General features: G+C 49.8%; 1 protein-coding gene across 1 annotated transcript; it reads left to right on the top strand.

Annotated features, from left to right (window-relative positions):
- Positions 1-1476: 1476 nt before the first annotated feature.
- Positions 1477-24003, top strand: taldo1 (transaldolase 1). Its single transcript, XM_084410106.1, has 8 exons — positions 1477-1667; positions 9264-9387; positions 9533-9640; positions 11667-11798; positions 11973-12148; positions 16148-16345; positions 23127-23272; positions 23559-24003. Exons 1-8 carry the CDS (start codon positions 1484-1486, stop codon positions 23589-23591), a joined length of 1101 nt encoding a protein of 366 aa, XP_084266232.1. The 5' UTR covers positions 1477-1483; the 3' UTR covers positions 23592-24003.
- Positions 24004-24075: the final 72 nt, after the last annotated feature.

Here is a 24075-nt window from a genome sequence, read left to right as displayed (position 1 = left end):
AGTCGTTGGGTGACAGAGTTGTTGTCAGCTCGTGTAGTGTGTAACCCCCTGTTGCAGATCATTTACGTAGTGTCACATTGTGTGAACACCACAACAACTTCAAGACTCCAGAGCAAGTCATGTAGTCTAAACAGCACAGCGATCTGCCGACGTTTAAAGTTGTGTAGTGTGAACTAGGCATTAGTTCTTCAGTCTGACGTCGCCGTGGCGATGATGACGTAACGGTGTTGAAATCACGTGATGTACATATGTCGACCACTGATATTTATTATAGACCTATATTATAAATCACTTATCTATATAGACATTTTTATATATATTATAGATCAGTGGTGTCAACACGATATTCTAGTAAACTTTTCACTGTTTATTAACAACATAACATTGTTATAAACGTACTTAAATTGGCGATTAGAGGAGCCTGAAATGATGTTTGCCTTAATAACTGCTGTTTCAGAGACGATTCAAACTCATCTCTTCTCTCATCTCAGCAAGAGTGTCGATGTCTCCCTCTGGTGGCCACTCCGGGAACACTCTTATCATCATCATCATCATCATCATCATCTTCTTCTTCTTCTTCCCTTAAATAGCGCACTGTTGAGGGAACAGCCATTTGTAGTGGTGTCCGAAACCATAGCGTTATTGAGTGCACTCATTCTATTCCACATTGCACTGCAATAACGAGGCGATGCAACGGCTGTCCGAATCCAAATCCGAATCCGTAATTTAAACTTTTAAAGTGCTTCATATAGAAAAAAAAAAAGTAAAATAATCATAAAATAATCACAACATATGCATAAGAAATAAAAACAACAATCATTTACCTAAAGGCTAAAATACTTATCATTATTAAAGACCAGATAACTTTGAACGAATGTTCTACAAACGTTACTGGAAGAACGTTTGAACGTAACTTTGAGAGAACCTTTCCAGAACATTCCCTGTGAGCTGAACCGGGTCAGTCCTGATCCCGTCAGTCTCTCAGTCCACATCTCTGCTGCCAGAAGGACTGGGTTTAGACCGTAAGAGTCCTCAGTGCTCTTCGTGGAGATCGGCTTCACTTCTGTTGTAGTCAAGTCATTTTATTAATCAAATCCCCTAAAAAACAGCAATGAATGCTGGGTGTGAAATGAAAACAGAGATAGAATAACACAGTTCTAAAAAATAAATATTAGAATATAATTATAAAATATAGGCTAGTACATAAGCACAAATGTACAGACAGCGTTGATACATGTATAAATTTGAAGGGAATTTATTTGAGAGTGTTTCTGAGAGTGAACAATCAAATAAAACAGTATTAATGAGTGCATTTATATATCAATTTAAGGCTCAAAATATCCTGATGTGTGTCACTGTGATCTTGCAAAACACATGTTTGATGAGGAGTGTGACTCAATCCTGCGATCGTTGGTTCTTACGCAATGGCGTCATGTGCCGTGGCCCCGCCCCCCCGCAGGCTCGTGCCCCTGCTCTCCTGCGCATGCGCTGTCACCAGCAGCGGAGTCTGTGTGTGAGTGTGTGTGTCCGGCGCCGGTATAAAAGCTCTCGGTGGTGTTTCTCGATCATCATGTCTGTGTCACCGGATAAACGGAGAAAGATGGAGTCTGCGCTCGAGCAGATCAAGAAATACACGGTGGTCGTCGCAGACACCGGAGACTTCAACGGTAAGCCTTCCGTTAATTAATCTGGGGTGAGTTTACTTCTGCTCGTGCGTTACTTCATTAATCCTCGAACCTGTTGACAGACAGAACTAATCAACACTCTCATCCACGATCGTGCTGTCTGTTCACAGAAAACTACAATGTCGTTCTCCTCATTTTCCTGCCTAGAGAAAGGCTCGGTCGGTCTTTGGTTAATGATTGCTAGGGAAAGTTAATCTGCATTGAGGAACTGGCGCTTTCGCACTTTTGCTACAGTTTTTCCAGACTATTGAATTCAGTTAGCGGAACTGATTGATAACAATATATGCATGAGTAATTAGGAACCAGTTAGTCAGATCTGTGTAAAACGTGATTCCTCCCGCTCCCGGTAATTAGTTTAATATAAACCAAACCGACTGGGTCGGAAAAATACTGGTGTGGTGTCGGAGACCCGGAAGTGCTGGCGGACACGCCTCATCTTATGAATATTAAGCTGTCGGAGACGGCTAACCTGATTGGCCGAGAGGCAGATCTTAGTAATGAGCGCTAGTCACCCGACGAATTACCCAAGCTTTATTAATATTAATCATTTTACATGTGAGCGTGAGTGGCTTAATTCATATTTATCTGTTTGGCTGCCCTTATATTTTTGCTAGAAGGAAGGATTGTATTTCTGCAAAAAACATGAGAACAGGAATGATCAGTTAAAGTGGTTGAAACAGGAAAGTATTTAATCTTATAATAAAAAAATTTAACTTGACACAAAACCCCACGAATACTGATGTAAAGCCTTATTTTCACACATACTGTTGTACAGACGTTTTATTTAGACGTTTTAGACAGGCAGACTCGACTCTCTGACAGTACAGCACCGAAGAGTAAGACTGATTACCCCTAACTAGTTGCTCATACTAGTTCTTAAGACACGGTCTTAACATAATGGCTATGTTTATGGCCGTAGTGTAAGTGTAGTGTAAGTGTAGTGTAAGTGTAGTGTAAGTGTAGTGGTTCCCAATTCCAGTCCTCGTGACCCACTGCTCTGCACATTTTGTAGGTCTCTCTTATCTGACACACTCAGTTCAGTTCATGGAGTCTCTCCTAATGAGCTGATGATCTGGTTCAGGTGTGTTAAATAAGGGAGACATACAAAATGTGCAGAGCAGTGGGTCACGAGGACTGGAAAAGTCAAAAGTACAGACTTCAGTTTAAAAACGGACTATACCAGCATTTCCCTCTAGCATTTTGAGCACTGTTGAACTGATTCCTAAACACCACTGGTTGGCCATTGTGTCCAGTCGAGTCCAGTCTGACAGAGCGGCGCTGTAACCGTCCAGGACACAGAACCAGGGATGAAGTCCACAATGTTCAGTGTTGGATGAGTCGGGTCGCTGGAACTTGCATCAGATTCTGTTGCCTAAGACTGCCTTGTGAAACTCAACACTGTCGATCACTGATTTCAATGTTTGTTTTTACACAATCTGCATCGGATTAAACTCCCCTTTGTGTCTTTCTGCATTGTCATGATGATCAGGCAGTTGATCCTGAAAACGATGAACACACACACACACACACACACACACACACACACACACACACACACACACACACACACACACACACACACACACACACACACACACACACACACACACACACACACACACACACACACACACACACACACACACACACAGGGACGGTGTGAGGCGAGATACCACAGGTGAATAGGGTAAACTTTTTAACTAGCAGATATCACCATGAAACTTTCCCAGTTGATTACCTACATTAAGATGAGAAAAAAATGTATTACAAGTTTTCTGTAATTTAATGTTTAAATATGCAAATGTAGGTATTATCTAATTAAATATGTGCTAATTTGCATATATTTAAAAAAAACTAAATCTGAGTATTGGATAAAGCCAGGTTCAAAATGATTTTTTCATTGTGTTCACATATTAGATGGGAAAAAATTGCAGAGGGATTTATGGATATCTACTTTTGTTATCCTGTAAATCAGAATATACTGTCAATAGCCTTAATTGATTTTCGCCATGTTTTTTGGAATAAAATGTTCTATAAATCAGGCTAGGAATAATATATTTAAAAATCCCTCTGTAAATTTCTTCATAATATAACTAGGTACAAGACTGGAAAGTTTGGTGTATATTAGGGGTGTAACAATACATCGATATGGATCGACGCATCGATCAAACGTCTAACGATACGATGCATCAATACCACACATAAAGGTACCGTATATCGATATTTTATTTTGACACCATCCCCATCCTCATGTAACTTTTCTCCGCTGAAATAGATGCCTGACAAGATTGACTGAACCCTTTGTAACAAAAGCCGGTGTTTTCCACTGTCAAGGCATCGCGAGTTCATGTTTTACAGCAGAAACAAGCAGTAGTCTGTATTAGCAAATCAGTGCGCAGTATTCAGGTCAGGTGACAAGGCTGCTTGCTTGTCACTTTGAAAAGACGCGCTAGCTGAGAGGAGTTTCGTCAAAGCTGACTAAAAGTGATCGAGGATGGATTTCAGCGAACTTGATGAACCCGTGATATCTTCTTCGGGAAATAAAAGCTGAAACTGTTTCACGGAATCTTGCTAAAACAGCACGTCAGTGGTGAGGGAAAAGCTCTCTCAGGGTTCCCGCGGTGTCTTAAAAAGTCTTAAATTCTGAACTTTAAATTTAAGGCCTTAAAACGTCTTAAAAACAGCCAGATTTTCATCCGCGGTCTTAAATTTCATTTAGTCAGGTCTTAAAGATTTTACCCTCGTTCATTTCCAGAAACGCTGGCCGCAGAAAGTTATTACAAAGTAGCAAAAAAGTATCGAAGTCGCTCGCCAAGAGGCAGGTCACATATCGCGTCTTTTTCAAGCTCAAGTTCATTAAAATGTAGGCGCGCGGACGGCGCGGTGAGCGCGCTTATAAGGATTGCTAATGTGACGTCATCATGACGTATTCCCAGTGGTGAACGCAAAGCATTTTGGGAATCCGCGGCACAAACATAAGGCGCCAAACTTCATTGCATGGAGGGAAGAACGCAGTGTTCAAGATGCCTGCATTTTGTAGGATTATATTCTGTTTTTCACACTAATTTTTCATTATTTTCATGCCAGAACACTTGCCTGCTATGCCAGCCTGGCCAAACATACCCATAATTATTTGCGTTCTGAAGAGGTTGCCGCCCATTTGGTCACATGTCTTAGCGATCTCTATAATTGAAGCGACGCGCTCGTTATTTTCCAGGCGCAGCGACATGAAAAAAGACATGAAGGATGCGGGTGCACCCAAACACTACGGGTGTTTTTCTCTTCTCCGTAAATAATCTTGTAACAGAGCTACAGCAAGTGTTTTTCGGCGGTGGAAATCCATTAGCCACTAAAACTGTTTTGTTATTGTGGAGAGCGCAGTGCATGGTTGCATAGCAACGACAGACGCCACGGGAAAATCGGACCGAATTTTACTATTAATAATAAAAGATAAGCTAAACTGTATTGTAAATGTCAGTAAATCATTTTTTATAAAAAGAATGAGTCAAAAAAGATAAATTAAAGTCTGAAATATGTGAGGTTTATCTTATAAAAACCTTTTTTGTCAACTTTATTTGAACTTGTACATGTTAGTATATCACATGTTGCAAGACACTTTTAAAATCTGGCTATCATTTTTAATCGTATTATTTTAATGTTTATGTTAGTGTGTATTGATGCTGATTTTATTTGTTATTTGCTGTTTTTTCGACATAAAACTTGGTGAATTGATTTCATTGTGTAGTATTAGTACTTTTTGAACAGGATTCTGTGATAACAGTGGTAATTTTTGGCACTATAATAATTAAATGAAATGTTCATGCCATTTCATCTCTAGTTATGATCAACTATGATCAACTAAAATCAACTAATTATGTGTTTTTTACAGTAGGCCTATAATATGCAAAGTACAATTTTCTATAAAAAAATGATATCTGATTCTGTTCTTTTCTCTGACACGCGTTGTTGGGTCTGGAAGGTTACTAATGTGATTGCTTTATCTGTAAATTAAGTTAATGCTTTTTCAGTTACTGAATTCATTGAAATAAAATGAATTCTCTGATTTGAATATTTTTTTGGCAATGCGTCGTGTAGGTCTTAAATTTCAATCTTTATGGTCTTATAATGTCTTAAAAAGGTCTTAAATTTGACTAACTGAAACCTGCAGGAACCCTGTCTCTGTATTGCGTGTACGTAAATCACAACAACAAAGTTTGACAGGCGTCTATGTCAGCTGAGAAGATTAACGTTACAAAGATTAACCAAGTGTTTTATTATGTATCATAGCAATTACTTGGCTTTGTTTAACTCTGAAACATGAAATGTGGAGTTATCTGCTTTTGCCAAAAAAAAAAAAAGATATATATATATATATAACTCTGTTCTTGTTCATTTTCATATATCATGTTTTTTTTGTTTTTTTAACCGGAAGAGGGTGTGCAATTTAATTAAACTTTCATGTTATATATTTTTGCATGTATTAGTGTGAGTTAATCAACGTAACTGGTTGTGTACACTTGGCACATAATATCTAAATATCGATTAATCGATTGATATAGCCCTGAATCGAATCATAATCGTATCGTAGAATTTTTTTGAGGTATCGGCAAATATCGTATCGCTGGCTGAGAGAATCGATATCGTATCGTATCGTGATTAACTGTCCGATTTACACCCCTAGTGTATATCGGTGCTACTGAAGTGGAGATTTCGGACTTGGAGAAAGAGAGAAAAGTCATTTTGAGAAAACGGGCTTTAAAGATTTATATCAGCCAATGAGATTGCGCATTTAGAGTTAAATCCCCCCCTTTTACTTTCACGATTGGTTGCTGATAAAAGGAAATGACCATATTTGGATCCGACAGCATTGTACAGGAGAGAGAGAGCTTTCCAGCGGTGTGTATGATGACAGGGAGCAGACAGCGATCACGGAGCAGCGGAAGGATTTACAACGGCAACTTTTGTTGAATTTATGAGAAATCTACAGACGCAAACAGACAAAGTGTCGTAAAATAAAGGCCTAAATGTGTATTTCGGACTTTTTTTCACCACAACTCCGAAAGAACACGTTATTGAAGACAAATATCCGAAAATCTCAAAATTGACCAGTGAAAAAACCCGATGTTTTTGCCTGCCGCATCTCGCCTTAAATGTGTCATGAATTGAGAAATGTATTTTTCCTTTATCTTTTGACATGTAAATTTGTGTTATTGCACTGTAAAAACATCTAGTTTCAGAACTCAAAACTTCCTCATTAGACCAAAAACAGCTTTTATTGAAACTCAGAAAACGACTCCTTCCGGATTTGATGACATTATGAGGTAATAATTGTGCGACTAGAGACGCCTCTGCAGAATCAGATCGACGCCCACTTCTACATCACATCTTTGGCCCCGCCCACCGGCTCGTTAGTGAGATGAGAGATTCAGGATCACTGGACTAGAAATAACATTACCTTCCAAAGGATCCTGATGCTGGGAATGTGCTTATTTATTTTCAACCATGTGAAAGTCTTTTATTTGTTTGTTTGTTCATTCACTGTGGATTCTTAGGTAAATCAGTTGCAATTTCGGTGCAGGCTTTTTATTGTAAGATCTGGACCCGACAGTAGACTCAGACACTCACTCACTCACTCACTCACTCACTCACTCACTCACTCACTCACTCACTCACTCACTCACTCACTCACTCACTCACTCACTCACTCACTCACTCACTCACTCACTCACTCACTCACTCACTCAGACACTCAACTCACTCACTCAGACACTCAACTCACTCACTCAGACACTCAACTCACTCACTCACTCACTCAGACACTCACTCAGACACTCACTCACTCACTCACTCAGACACTCACTCACTCACTCAGACACTCACTCACTCACTCACTCACTCAGACACTCACTCACTCACTCAGACACTCACTCACTCAGACACTCACTCACTCAGACACTCACTCACTCAGACACTCACTCACTCAGACGCTCACTCAGACGCTCACTCAGACGCTCACTCAGACACTCACTCACTCAGACACTCACTCACTCAGACACTCACTCACTCAGACACTCACTCACTCAGACGCTCACTCAGACGCTCACTCAGACGCTCACTCACTCAGACGCTCACTCAGACGCTCACTCACTCAGACGCTCACTCACTCAGACACTCACTCACTCAGACACTCACTCACTCAGACACTCACTCACTCAGACACTCACTCACTCAGACGCTCACTCAGACGCTCACTCACTCAGACGCTCACTCAGACGCTCACTCACTCAGACGCTCACTCACTCAGACACTCACTCACTCAGACACTCACTCACTCAGACACTCACTCACTCAGACACTCACTCACTCAGACACTCACTCACTCAGACACTCACTCACTCAGACACTCACTCACTCAGACACTCACTCACTCAGACACTCACTCACTCAGACACTCACTCACTCAGACACTCACTCACTCAGACACTCACTCACTCAGACACTCACTCACTCAGACACTCACTCACTCAGACACTCACTCACTCAGACACTCACTCAGACACTCACTCACTCAGACACTCACTCACTCAGACACTCACTCACTCAGACACTCACTCAGACACTCACTCACTCAGACACTCACTCACTCACCCAGACACTCACTCACTCAGACACTCACTCACTCAGACACTCACTCACTCACTCACTCACTCACTCACTCACTCACTCACTCACTCAGACACTCACTCACTCACCCAGACACTCACTCACTCACTCACTCACTCACTCAGACACTCACTCACTCACTCAGACACTCACTCACTCACTCAGACACTCACTCACTCAGACACTCACTCACTCAGACACTCACTCACTCAGACACTCACTCACTCACTCACTCAGACACTCACTCACTCACTCAGACACTCACTCACTCACTCACTCACTCAGACACTCACTCACTCACTCAGACACTCACTCACTCACTCAGACACTCACTCACTCACTCAGACACTCAGACACTCACTCACTCAGACACTCACTCACTCAGACACTCACTCAGACACTCACTCACTCAGACACTCACTCACTCACTCACTCACTCACTCACTCACTCAGACACTCACTCACTCACTCACTCTGTGTGTCTCGGCTAGCGCATGTTAAATCTCACACAGTAAAACTCACAGTAATTATGCGCTAAAGGATTACGGTGTGAATTCACCTATTGTATGTGTGTGTGTTTTATTACTCATCTCCTATTCATTGGCTCAGATTATGTTTAGGCAAAGCTTCGTAAACCCGAACAACTAGATTTTAACTTGACAGTTTGTTGGCAAAGATGCTGAACAATGAGTCAATATCAGTTACTAGTCAAAAGATGTCAAGCTGTATGTAACAGTAAATGTTTTGAACCAGAAATCTTTTGTTGCACCAGCCGTGATCGCACTCCTTTTAATTGACCTAAGAGACAGAGATATCAGCTTCTAATAATGTCTGGTCAATATATCATCTGCTGTTTATGTGAGCACAGGAGATCAGGTCCACTGTTGCTTTAATCTGTCATGTTTCCCCTCGCAGCGATCGAGGAGTACAAGCCTCAGGATGCCACGACTAACCCGTCACTCATTCTGGCCGCCGCTAAGATGCCCAGCTACCAGCACCTGGTGGACCAGGCCATGAAACACGCCATGGCTAACGGCGGGTGAGAACATGCCTGTCCTTTCCTCTGACCGTGGGCAGAATTCACTGCGCTCGCTTCGTCCGAGTTGAAAGGGTTCTAGAAACGGGACTGTTGTGTACATGTTATATAGTTTCTTACAGATATAATATACATTATACAATTTCAGGAGTGAGGAAGAGCAGGTGACCAATGCCATGGACAAGCTGTTTGTAAGCTTTGGTCTGGAAATCCTGAAGAAGGTTCCAGGCCGCGTCTCCACTGAAGTCGATGCCAGGTAAGAGTCGGACGTCACACGATCTGCACTAGCGCCGCCACACGATCTGCATTAGCGTCGCCACACGATCTGCATTAGCGTCGCCACACGATCTGCATTAGCGTCGCCACACGATCTGCATTAGCGTCGCCACACGATCTGCATTAGCGTCGTCACATGCACGCACTAGCGGCGCCACGCGATCTGCACTAGCGCCGCCACACGATCTGCATTAGTGCCGTCACGTGATCTGGACACATTAGCGCCGTCACATGCACGCATTAGCGCCGCCACACGATCTGCATTAGCGCCGCCACACGATCTGCATTAGCGCCGTCACTTGATCTGCACACACTAGCGCCGCCACACGATCTGCACTAGCGCCGCCACACGATCTGCATTAGCGCTGTCACATGCACGCACTAGCGCCGCCACACGATCTGCACACTAGCGCCCTCACACGATCTGCACACACCAGCGCCGCCGCATGATCTGCACACACTATGATCTGCACACACTATGATCTGCACACACTATGATCTGCACACACTATGATCTGCACACACTATGATCTGCACACACTATGATCTGCACACACTATGATCTGCACACACTATGATCTGCACACACTATGATCTGCACACACTATGATCTGCACACACTATGATCTGCACACACTATGATCTGCACACACTATGATCTGCACACACTATGATCTGCACACACTATGATCTGCACACACTATGATATGCACACACTATGATCTGCACACACTAGCGCCCTCACATGATCTGCACACACTATGATCTGCACACACTATGATCTGCACACACTATGATCTGCACACACTATGATCTGCACACACTATGATCTGCACACACTATGATCTGCACACACTAGCGCCCTCACATGATCTACACACACTATGATCTGCACACACTATGATCTGCACACACTATGATCTGCACACACTATGATCTGCACACACTAGCGCCCTCACATGATCTACACACACTATGATCTGCACACACTATGATCTGCACACACTATGATCTGCACACACTAGCGCCCTCACATGATCTGCACACACTATGATCTGCACACACTATGATCTGCACACACTAGCGCCCTCACATGATCTACACACACTATGATCTACACACACTATGATCTGCACACACTATGATCTGCACACACTATGATCTGCACACACTAGCGCCCTCACATGATCTACACACACTATGATCTACACACACTATGATCTGCACACACTAGCGCCCTCACATGATCTGCACACACTATGATCTGCACACACTATGATCTGCACACACTAGCGCCCTCACATGATCTACACACACTATGATCTACACACACTATGATCTGCACACACTAGCGCCCTCACATGATCTGCACACACTATGATCTGCACACACTATGATCTGCACACACTATGATCTGCACACACTAGCGCCCTCACATGATCTGCACACACTATGATCTGCACACACTAGCGCCCTCACATGATCTGCACACACTAGCGCCCTCACATGATCTGCACACACTATGATCTGCACACACTATGATCTGCACACACTATGATCTGCACACACCAGCGCCGCCGCATGATCTGCACACACTATGATCTGCACACACTATGATCTGCACACACTATGATCTGCACACACTATGATCTGCACACACTATGATCTGCACACACTATGATCTGCACACACCAGCGCCCTCACATGATCTGCACACACTATGATCTGCACACACTATGATCTGCACACACTAGCGCCCTCACATGATCTGCACACACTATGATCTGCACACACTATGATCTGCACACACTAGCGCCGCCGCATGATCTGCACACACTAGCGCCGCTAATATGAACTAATATTAACATTAGTTAAAGTGTGTGTGTATATGTATATAATGTATAATAATATATATATATATATATATAATGATATTTTAATGCACAAAATTAATAGTGTTTTTGTCACAAGATGCTTCTTAATGGCAGGTGATGTTTGATTTCCAGGCTGTCCTTTGATAAAGAGGCGATGGTGTCCCGTGCCCGAAGGCTCATCTCTCTCTACGAGGAGGCAGGAGTCGCTAAAGAGCGCATTCTCATCAAACTCTCCTCCACGTGGGAGGGCATTCAGGCCGGACGGTGAGTGTGTTCACTACAGCATCTAAGATGATGGTGTTACACACGGTTGCTCTGGTGTGTTGTCTTGATGACCGCACACATGGTGTGAAAGCTAATTCATCAAATGCACCTGTATTATTAATAAATGGGGTGAGAGCGAGTCCGCTGACGTCTGTGTGTTTGACTGTTTGTCAGGGAGTTGGAGGAGAAACACGGGATCCATTGCAACATGACTCTGCTGTTTTCCTTCGCCCAGGCAGTGGCATGTGCCGAGGCCCGTGTCACACTCATCTCCCCGTTCGTGGGACGAATCCTGGACTGGTACAAGGAAAACACAGACCAAAAAAACTACGAGCCCCATGAAGACCCAGGTATGTTCTCAGATAATAGTTCAGAGAGAAACATTCAGCATCTCGTATTGTTGATGTCTAAATATCAGGGCAAAAAGCACAAACCGGCATAATCCGATTGATACGTGCATCCTCCGCCCTCCTCTCAGACCCCGACCGCCCTCTCTCAGACCCCGACCGCCCTCTCTCAGACCGACCGACCTCTCTCTGACCCCGACCGCCCTCTCTCAGACCGACCGACCTCTCTCAGACCGACCGACCTCTCTCAGACCCCGACCGACCTCTCTCAGACCCCGACCGCCCTCTCTCTGACCCCGACCGACCTCTCTCAGACCCCGACCGCCCTCTCTCTGACCCCGACCGCCCTCTCTCAGACCGACCGACCTCTCTCAGACCGACCGCCCTCTCTCAGACCCCGACCGACCTCTCTCTGACCCCGACCGCCCTCTCTCAGACCGACCGACCTCTCTCAGACCGACCGACCTCTCTCAGACCCCGACCGACCTCTCTCAGACCCCGACCGCCCTCTCTCTGACCCCGACCGACCTCTCTCAGACCGACCGACCTCTCTCAGACCGACCGACCTCTCTCAGACCGACCGACCTCTCTCAGACCGACCGACCTCTCTCAGACCCCGACCGCCCTCTCTCAGACCGACCGACCTCTCTCAGACCGACCGACCTCTCTCAGACCGACCGACCTCTCTCAGACCCCGACCGCCCTCTCTCAGACCGACCGACCCTCTCTCAGACCGACCGACCCTCTCTCAGACAGACCGACCCTCTCTCAGACCGACCGACCCTCTCTCAGACAGACCGACCCTCTCTCAGACCGACCGACCTCTCTCAGACCGACCGACCTCTCTCAGACCGACCGACCCTCTCTCAGACCCCGACCGCCCTCTCTCAGACCGACCGACCCTCTCTCAGACAGACAGACCCTCTCTCAGACAGACCGACCCTCTCTCAGACCGACCGCCCTCTCTCAGACCCCGACCGCCCTCTCTCAGACCGACCGACCTCTCTCAGACCGACCGACCCTCTCTCAGACAGACAGACCCTCTCTCAGACAGACCGACCCTCTCTCAGACCGACCGCCCTCTCTCAGACCGACCGCCCTCTCTCAGACCGACCGACCCTCTCTCAGACAGACCGACCCTCTCTCAGACCGACCGACCCTCTCTCAGACAGACCGACCCTCTCTCAGACCGACCGACCTCTCTCAGACCGACCGACCCTCTCTCAGACCGACCGCCCTCTCTCAGACCCCGACCGCCCTCTCTCAGACCGACCGCCCTCTCTCAGACCGACCGACCCTCTCTCAGACCGACCGCCCTCTCTCAGACCGACCGCCCTCTCTCAGACCCCGACCGCCCTCTCTCAGACCGACCGACCCTCTCTCAGACAGACCGACCCTCTCTCAGACAGACCGACCCTCTCTCAGACAGACCGACCCTCTCTCAGACAGACCGACCCTCTCTCAGACAGACCGACCCTCTCTCAGACAGACCGACCCTCTCTCAGACAGACCGACCCTCTCTCAGACAGACCGACCCTCTCTCAGACAGACCGACCCTCTCTCAGACCGACCGACCCTCTCTCAGACCGACCCTCTCTCAGACCGACCGACCTCTCTCAGACCGACCGACCTCCTCTCAGACCGACCGACCTCCTCTCAGACCGACCCTCTCTCAGACCGACCGACCTCTCTCAGACCGACCGACCCTCTCTCAGACCGACCGACCTCCTCTCAGACCGACCTCTCAGACAGACCGACCTCTCTCAGACAGACCGACCCTCTCTCAGACAGACAGACCCTCTCTCAGACAGACCGACCCTCTCTCAGACAGACCGACCCTCTCTCAGACAGACCGACCCTCTCTCAGACCGACCGACCCTCTCTCAGACCGACCCTCTCTCAGACCGACCGACCTCTCTCAGACCGACCGACCTCTCTCAGACCGACCGACCTCTCTCAGACAGACCGACCCTCTCTCAGACAGACCGACCCTCTCTCAGACAGACCGACCCTCTCTCAGACAGACCGACCCTCTCTCAGACAGACCGACCCTCTCTCAGACAGACCGACCCTCTCTCAGACAGACCGACCCTCTCTCAGACAGACCGACCCTCTCTCAGACAGACCGACCCTCTCTCAGACAGACCGACCCTCTCTCAGACAGACCTGAGAGAGGACCGCCTGTCCGACCCTCTCTCAGACAGACCGACCCTCTCTCAGACAGACCGACCCTCTCTCAGACAGACCGACCCTCTCTCAGACAGACCGACCCTCTCTCAGACAGACCGACCCTCTCTCAGACAGACCGACCCTCTCTCAGACAGACCGACCCTCTCTCAGACAGACCGACCCTCTCTCAGACAGACCGACCCTCTCTCAGACAGACCGACCCTCTCTCAGACAGACCGACCCTCTCTCAGACAGACCGACCCTCTCTCAGACAGACCGACCCTCTCTCAGACAGACCGACCCTCTCTCAGACAGACCGACCTCTCTCAGACAGACCGACCCTCTCTCAGACAGACAGACCCTCTCTCAGACAGACCGACCCTCTCTCAGACAGACCGACCCTCTCTCAGACAGACCGACCCTCTCTCAGACAGACCGACCCTCTCTCAGACAGACCGACCCTCTCTCAGACAGACCGACCCTCTCTCAGACAGACCGACCCTCTCTCAGACAGACCGACCCTCTCTCAGACCGACCGACCTCTCTCAGACCGACCGACCTCCTCTCAGACAGACCGACCCTCTCTCAGACAGACCGACCCTCTCTCAGACAGACCGACCCTCTCTCAGACAGACCGACCCTCTCTCAGACAGACCGACCCTCTCTCAGACAGACCGACCCTCTCTCAGACAGACAGACCCTCTCTCAGACAGACCGACCCTCTCTCAGACAGACCGACCCTCTCTCAGACAGACCGACCCTCTCTCAGACAGACCGACCCTCTCTCAGACAGACCGACCCTCTCTCAGACAGACCGACCCTCTCTCAGACAGACCGACCCTCTCTCAGACAGACCGACCCTCTCTCAGACAGACCGACCCTCTCTCAGACAGACCGACCCTCTCTCAGACAGACCGACCCTCTCTCAGACAGACCGACCCTCTCTCAGACAGACCGACCCTCTCTCAGACAGACCGACCCTCTCTCAGACAGACCGACCCTCTCTCAGACAGACCGACCCTCTCTCAGACAGACCGACCCTCTCTCAGACAGACCGACCCTCTCTCAGACAGACAGACCCTCTCTCAGACAGACCGACCCTCTCTCAGACAGACCGACCCTCTCTCAGACAGACCGACCCTCTCTCAGACAGACCGACCCTCTCTCAGACAGACCGACCCTCTCTCAGACAGACCGACCCTCTCTCAGACAGACCGACCCTCTCTCAGACAGACCGACCCTCTCTCAGACAGACCGACCCTCTCTCAGACAGACCGACCCTCTCTCAGACAGACCGACCCTCTCTCAGACAGACCGACCCTCTCTCAGACCGACCGACCTCCTCACCAACCGACCTTTCTCAGACCGACCTCTCAGACCGACCTCTCAGACAGACAGACCGACCGACCTTTCTCTCACCGACCGACCTCTCTCAGACAGACAGACAGACAGACCGACCGACCTCCTCTCAGACCGACCCTCTCACAGACCTACCGACCTCTTGCAGACCGACCGATCGACCTCCTCTCAGACCGACCTCTCACAGACCGACCTCTCTCAGACCGACCTACTGACCTCTCGCAGACCGACTCTCTCAGACAGATGGACCTCTTAATGACTGTAATGAGTTAATGGACTAACAGCACAAAAATGGAGAGATTTGAGAAAGCGATGGATGCTGTGATATTTCCTCATATAAAGTGTGTTCTTTAGACGCGTCCAGCATGTGACCAAGTTTCTGCGCTGTTTCAAGACTGTCTGCTAAACTCCTGCGTAGCGTCCTATGTGTGTGTGCCTGTTCACTCCACTGGCCGTGCTTCTGTTCTCTCTCAGGTGTGCTGAGTGTCACCAAGATCTACAACTACTATAAGAAGTTCAACTACGGGACGGTGGTGATGGGCGCCTCCTTCAGGAACACGGGGGAAGTGAAGGCGCTCGCCGGCTGTGATCTCCTCACCATCTCTCCTGGGCTTCTGGGTGAACTGAGCCAAGACCACAGCGTAGTCAGGTGTTCCCTCACGCCACAGGGAGGTGAGCGCGCACACACACGCGCACACACACACGCACACAGATACAGACACAGCAGCGCAGCGCAGTCAGGTGTTCCCTCACGCCACAGGGAGGTGAGCGCGCACACACACGCGCACACACACGCGCACACACACGCACACGCACACAGACACAGCAGCGCAGCGCAGTCAGGTGTTCCCTCACGCCACAGGGAGGTGAGCGCGCACACACACGCACACACAGACACAGACACAGCAGCGCAGTCAAGTGTTCCCTCACGCCTTAGGGAGGTGCACGCGCACGCACACACACGCGCACGCACACACACACGCACACAGACACAGAAGCGCAGCGCAGTCAAGTGTTCCCTCACGCCTTAGGGAGGTGCACGCGCACGCACACACACGCGCACGCACACACACACGCACACAGACACAGCAGCGCAGCGCAGTCAGGTGTTCCCTCACACCACAGGGAGGTACACACACACACGCACACAGACACAGAAGCGCAGCGCAGTCAGGTGTTCCCTCACGCCACAGGGAGGTACACGCACACACACACACAGACACAGCAGCGCAGCGCAGTCAGGTGTTCCCTCACACCACAGGGAGGTACACGCACACACGCACACAGACACAGAAGCGCAGCGCAGTCAGGTGTTCCCTCACACCACAGGGAGGTACACACACACACGCACACAGACACAGAAGCGCAGCGCAGTCAGGTGTTCCCTCACGCCACAGGGAGGTACACACACACACGCACACAGACACAGCAGCGCAGCGCAGTCAGGTGTTCCCTCACGCCACAGGGAGGTACACACACACACGCACACAGACACAGCAGCGCAGCGCAGTCAGGTGTTCCCTCACACCACAGGGAGGTACACACACACACGCACACAGACACAGAAGCGCAGCGCAGTCAGGTGTTCCCTCACGCCACAGGGAGGTACACGCACACACACACACAGACACAGCAGCGCAGCGCAGTCAGGTGTTCCCTCACACCACAGGGAGGTACACGCACACACGCACACAGACACAGAAGCGCAGCGCAGTCAGGTGTTCCCTCACGCCACAGGGAGGTACACACACACACGCACACAGACACAGCAGCGCAGCGCAGTCAGGTGTTCCCTCACGCCACAGGGAGGTACACACACACACGCACACAGACACAGCAGCGCAGCGCAGTCAGGTGTTCCCTCACGCCACAGGGAGGTACACGCACACACACACACAGACACAGCAGCGCAGCGCAGTCAGGTGTTCCCTCACGCCACAGGGAGGTACACACACACACGCACACAGACACAGCAGCGCAGCGCAGTCAGGTGTTCCCTCACACCACAGGGAGGTACACACACACACGCACACAGACACAGCAGCGCAGCGCAGTCAGGTGTTCCCTCACGCCACAGGGAGGTACACACACACACGCACACAGACACAGCAGCGCAGCGCAGTCAGGTGTTCCCTCACGCCACAGGGAGGTACACACACACACGCACACAGACACAGCAGCGCAGCGCAGTCAGGTGTTCCCTCACACCACAGGGAGGTACACACACACACGCACACAGACACAGCAGCGCAGCGCAGTCAGGTGTTCCCTCACGCCACAGGGAGGTACACACACACACGCACACAGACACAGCAGCGCAGCGCAGTCAGGTGTTCCCTCACGCCACAGGGAGGTACACGCACACACGCACACAGACACAGCAGCGCAGCGCAGTCAGGTGTTCCCTCACGCCACAGGGAGGTACACACACACACGCACACAGACACAGCAGCGCAGCGCAGTCAGGTGTTCCCTCACGCCACAGGGAGGTACACACACACACGCACACAGACACAGCAGCGCAGCGCAGTCAGGTGTTCCCTCACGCCACAGGGAGGTACACGCACACACGCACACAGACACAGCAGCGCAGCGCAGTCAGGTGTTCCCTCACGCCACAGGGAGGTACACGCACACACGCACACAGACACAGCAGCGCAGCGCAGTCAGGTGTTCCCTCACGCCACAGGGAGGTACACGCACACACGCACACAGACACAGCAGCGCAGCGCAGTCAGGTGTTCCCTCACGCCACAGGGAGGTACACACACACACGCACACAGACACAGCAGCGCAGCGCAGTCAGGTGTTCCCTCACGCCACAGGGAGGTACACACACACACGCACACAGACACAGCAGCGCAGCGCAGTCAGGTGTTCCCTCACGCCACAGGGAGGTACACGCACACACACACACAGACACAGCAGCGCAGCGCAGTCAAGTGTTCCCTCACGCCACAGGGAGGTACACACACACACGCACACAGACACAGCAGCGCAGCGCAGTCAGGTGTTCCCTCACGCCACAGGGAGGTACACACACACACGCACACAGACACAGCAGCGCAGCGCAGTCAGGTGTTCCCTCACGCCACAGGGAGGTACACGCACACACACACACAGACACAGCAGCGCAGCGCAGTCAAGTGTTCCCTCACGCCACAGGGAGGTACACACACACACGCACACAGACACAGCAGCGCAGCGCAGTCAGGTGTTCCCTCACGCCACAGGGAGGTACACACACACACGCACACAGACACAGCAGCGCAGCGCAGTCAGGTGTTCCCTCACGCCACAGGGAGGTACACACACACACGCACACAGACACAGCAGCGCAGCGCAGTCAGGTGTTCCCTCACGCCACAGGGAGGTACACGCACACACACACACAGACACAGCAGCGCAGCGCAGTCAAGTGTTCCCTCACGCCACAGGGAGGTACACACACACACGCACACAGACACAGCAGCGCAGCGCAGTCAGGTGTTCCCTCACGCCACAGGGAGGTACACACACACACGCACACAGACACAGCAGCGCAGCGCAGTCAGGTGTTCCCTCACGCCACAGGGAGGTACTAGGGGTGGGCGATATGACCTAAAATTAATATCACGGTATTTTTCATCTTTTGAACGGTGACGGTATAATATCACGGTATAACTTTTTTTTGGTACATTTTGGGAGGAGTAGCCTGTCCTGTCTCTCTTTAGTATGTGAATAAAGTTAATATTTTTATAATATAATAAGTAAATGGTAGGTATCCTTATCAAAAAGAGACATGGGAGAGTATTATGCATTCTCAACATTTATTTTGCAAAAAACCTAAAGATCTTACTTAACAGTGTACAACAAAACAAAAATTAGCAGTGTAATAACTAGGGCTGTTTTCGACTAAGGATTTTCATAGTCGAATCTGATTCGTTAGATTTTGCCGTAGTCGATTGATAGTCGAACCTTTTTTTTTTTTTTTTTTTTTTTAGATAGCAGCTAGATTTTTTCCATTTCAAACAAAAGAGCTAAAACACATATATCACACATATATTATAATATTTCATAAACATGAGGAGCAATATGAGAGAGAAATTTGGTGATCGTTGTTTAGGTACATTAAACCACGTAAAGCTTTTTAACGCACATGAGAACCGCGTGGAGTCAACTCGCACATGAGAACCGCGTGGAGTCAACTCACAGCCGCTCCGCAGCCCTGCTGAAAATGTGAAGCAGAAACGCTTAATATCAGATAACGTCCATAATAATTGGACTCCGGGTTCGATTTTTTTTTTTACCATTTTCAGTGGTTATGAGGAGCAATATGAGAGGGAAATTTGGTAATCGTTGTTTACATTAAACCACGTAAAGCTTTTTAACGCACATGAGAACCGTGTGGAGTCAACCCACAGCCGCTCCGCAGCCCTGCTGAAAATGTGAAGCAGATTTTTGAATACATTTTTATTTATTTACATTAGTAAGCTACAGGACATCGTCTTTCAAAACATGACCTGCGCGAAAGCGAAAAAATAAATAAAAATGTACCCAGCCCTTCTGAAAATGCGAATGCGTCTCTGTCCCCAGCACATTTCAAACCAAAGGTTTGAGGTTCATAGTCGAATCAGACCTCTCCGAATCGAATCGTCGAATCCTCGACTATTAGAAGTCAGCCCTATTATTTAGAATTAGATATTATTGATGTAAATGCAGCCGTTCAAGGAACATAATTGATTTATTACGGTATTGACGGTATTAGAAAATCCATGTCGTGGCGCAATGTCACACCGGTGATGACTATGACACCGGTGTACCGCCCACCCCTAGGAGGTACACACACACACGCACACAGACACAGCAGCGCAGCGCAGTCAAGTGTTCCCTCACGCCACAGGGAGGTACACGCACACACAGACACAGACACAGCAGCGCAGCGCAGTCAAGTGTTCCCTCACGCCACAGGGAGGTACACACACACACGCACACAGACACAGCAGCGCAGCGCAGTCAAGTGTTCCCTCACGCCACAGGGAGGTACACGCACACACAGACACAGACACAGCAGCGCAGCGCAGTCAAGTGTTCCCTCACGCCACAGGGAGGTACACACACACACAGACACAGACACAGCAGCGCAGCGCAGTCAAGTGTTCCCTCACGCCACAGGGAGGTACACGCACACACAGACACAGCAGCGCAGCGCAGTCAGGTGTTCCCTCACGCCACAGGGAGGTACACGCACACACAGACACAGACACAGCAGCGCAGCGCAGTCAAGTGTTCCCTCACACCACAGGGAGGTACACACACACACAGACACAGCAGCGCAGCGCAGTCAAGTGTTCCCTCACACCACAGGGAGGTACACACACACACAGACACAGCAGCGCAGCGCAGTCAGGTGTTCCCTCACGCCACAGGGAGGTACACGCACACACAGACACAGCAGCGCAGCGCAGTCAAGTGTTCCCTCACACCACAGGGAGGTACACACACACACAGACACAGCAGCGCAGCGCAGTCAGGTGTTCCCTCACGCCACAGGGAGGTACACGCACACACAGACACAGCAGCGCAGCGCAGTCAAGTGTTCCCTCACACCACAGGGAGGTACACGCACACACAGACACAGCAGCGCAGCGCAGTCAAGTGTTCCCTCACGCCACAGGGAGGTACACGCACACACAGACACAGACACAGCAGCGCAGCGCAGTCAGGTGTTCCCTCACGCCACAGGGAGGTACACGCACACACAGACACAGCAGCGCAGCGCAGTCAGGTGTTCCCTCACGCCACAGGGAGGTACACACACACACGCACACAGACACAGCAGCGCAGCGCAGTCAGGTGTTCCCTCACGCCACAGGGAGGTACACGCACACACAGACACAGACACAGCAGCGCAGCGCAGTCAGGTGTTCCCTCACGCCACAGGGAGGTACACGCACACACAGACACAGCAGCGCAGCGCAGTCAAGTGTTCCCTCACGCCACAGGGAGGTACACGCACACACAGACACAGACACAGCAGCGCAGCGCAGTCAGGTGTTCCCTCACGCCACAGGGAGGTACACGCACACACAGACACAGACACAGCAGCGCAGCGCAGTCAAGTGTTCCCTCACGCCACAGGGAGGTACACGCACACACAGACACAGACACAGCAGCGCAGCGCAGTCAGGTGTTCCCTCACGCCACAGGGAGGTACACGCACACACAGACACAGCAGCGCAGCGCAGTCAGGTGTTCCCTCACGCCACAGGGAGGTACACGCACACACAGACACAGACACAGCAGCGCAGCGCAGTCAGGTGTTCCCTCACGCCACAGGGAGGTACACGCACACACAGACACAGCAGCGCAGCGCAGTCAAGTGTTCCCTCACGCCACAGGGAGGTACACGCACACACAGACACAGACACAGCAGCGCAGCGCAGTCAGGTGTTCCCTCACGCCACAGGGAGGTACACGCACACACAGACACAGACACAGCAGCGCAGCGCAGTCAAGTGTTCCCTCACACCACAGGGAGGTACACACACACACAGACACAGCAGCGCAGCGCAGTCAAGTGTTCCCTCACGCCACAGGGAGGTACACGCACACACAGACACAGACACAGCAGCGCAGCGCAGTCAGGTGTTCCCTCACGCCACAGGGAGGTACACGCACACACAGACACAGCAGCGCAGCGCAGTCAGGTGTTCCCTCACGCCACAGGGAGGTACACACACACACGCACACAGACACAGCAGCGCAGCGCAGTCAGGTGTTCCCTCACGCCACAGGGAGGTACACGCACACACGCACACAGACACAGCAGCGCAGCGCAGTCAGGTGTTCCCTCACGCCACAGGGAGGTACACGCACACACAGACACAGACACAGCAGCGCAGCGCAGTCAAGTGTTCCCTCACGCCACAGGGAGGTACACGCACACACAGACACAGACACAGCAGCGCAGCGCAGTCAGGTGTTCCCTCACGCCACAGGGAGGTACACACACACACAGACACAGCAGCGCAGCGCAGTCAGGTGTTCCCTCACGCCACAGGGAGGTACACACACACACGCACACAGACACAGCAGCGCAGCGCAGTCAGGTGTTCCCTCACGCCACAGGGAGGTACACGCACACACGCACACAGACACAGCAGCGCAGCGCAGTCAGGTGTTCCCTCACGCCACAGGGAGGTACACACACACACAGACACAGCAGCGCAGCGCAGTCAAGTGTTCCCTCACGCCACAGGGAGGTACACACACACACACACACAGACACAGCAGCGCAGCGCAGTCAGGTGTTCCCTCACGCCACAGGGAGGTACACACACACACAGACACAGACACAGCAGCGCAGCGCAGTCAAGTGTTCCCTCACGCCACAGGGAGGTACACGCACACACACACACACACACACGCACATGAACACATGCGTGTTGATCGAGCCTGATCTTGTTTTCAGCGAAGGACTGTGATCTGGAGAAGATCCACCTGGATGAGAAGAGTTTCCGCTGGCTCCACAACGAGGACCGAATGGCCGTGGAGAAACTCTCTGACGGGATCCGCAAGTTTGCTGCCGACGCCGTTAAACTGGAGGCCATGATCAAGGTGCAAAAAACACACTTTCATCCGCTTTCTCCACGGTTTTCCTTTATTTGAGTCTGGGAGTGTTTCTGTTTGTCATCTTTAAAGTAGCAACATTTGCAGAATACAGAAATAATGCATGTTTGTGTTTGTGAATGCTTTCATGACTGTTGGCAGTCTGTTATCTGGTTATATTATGAGATTTTTCAACCCATTGATGAGGAACCGTATTAAACATGAATGTTTACATGTTATTCAGGTGATGTGGGCCTCAGCTTAAGCAACATAATTTTTTTCCTGTTTGTTTCAGGAGAGGATGTTTAATGTGAAGAACGGAAAGTAGTGAAGAGAGAGACGCTTTAGAGGACCAATCCCTTCACTCCCAATCTGACCTCTGATTGGCCGGTTCGCTGTACTCTTGGTTGTGACCGACTGTCAGCCTGCAGTCTTAAGAATTACTACAGCCTACTGTTTATAAGCCATGCACATTTTAATAGAATTGATACTGATACTAATGGAGTGCTCAGATTAAACTAAACCCAGACTAACTCCCAGCAGAGATGGTGCTTTTACTGTAGGACCAATGGCTTTGAAGTTGGCTGTAGCTTCAATAGTTTGTAAACCACTAGCTCTATTCATTTCTATAAAATTCACATGGGAATGTGCATCAGTATTTTCTATCCAGCCACCCATTCGTTCTGATGATGAACAATGTTGATCTTGTATCTGTCATTAAAACATCTTTCCTCATTGAAGTGCTTCATTCCAGTTTGCTGAAAGCTTATGTAAGGTTTTTTTCTCTCTCTTTTTTAATTTGTTGGAGTCAA

The sequence above is a fragment of the Rutilus rutilus genome (assembly GCF_951802725.1).
Source record: "Rutilus rutilus genome assembly, chromosome: 5".
NCBI lineage: Eukaryota > Metazoa > Chordata > Actinopteri > Cypriniformes > Leuciscidae > Rutilus > Rutilus rutilus.
The sequence above is the reverse complement of the archived record's forward strand: the minus strand, read 5'-3'. Positions and strand labels throughout refer to the sequence as shown.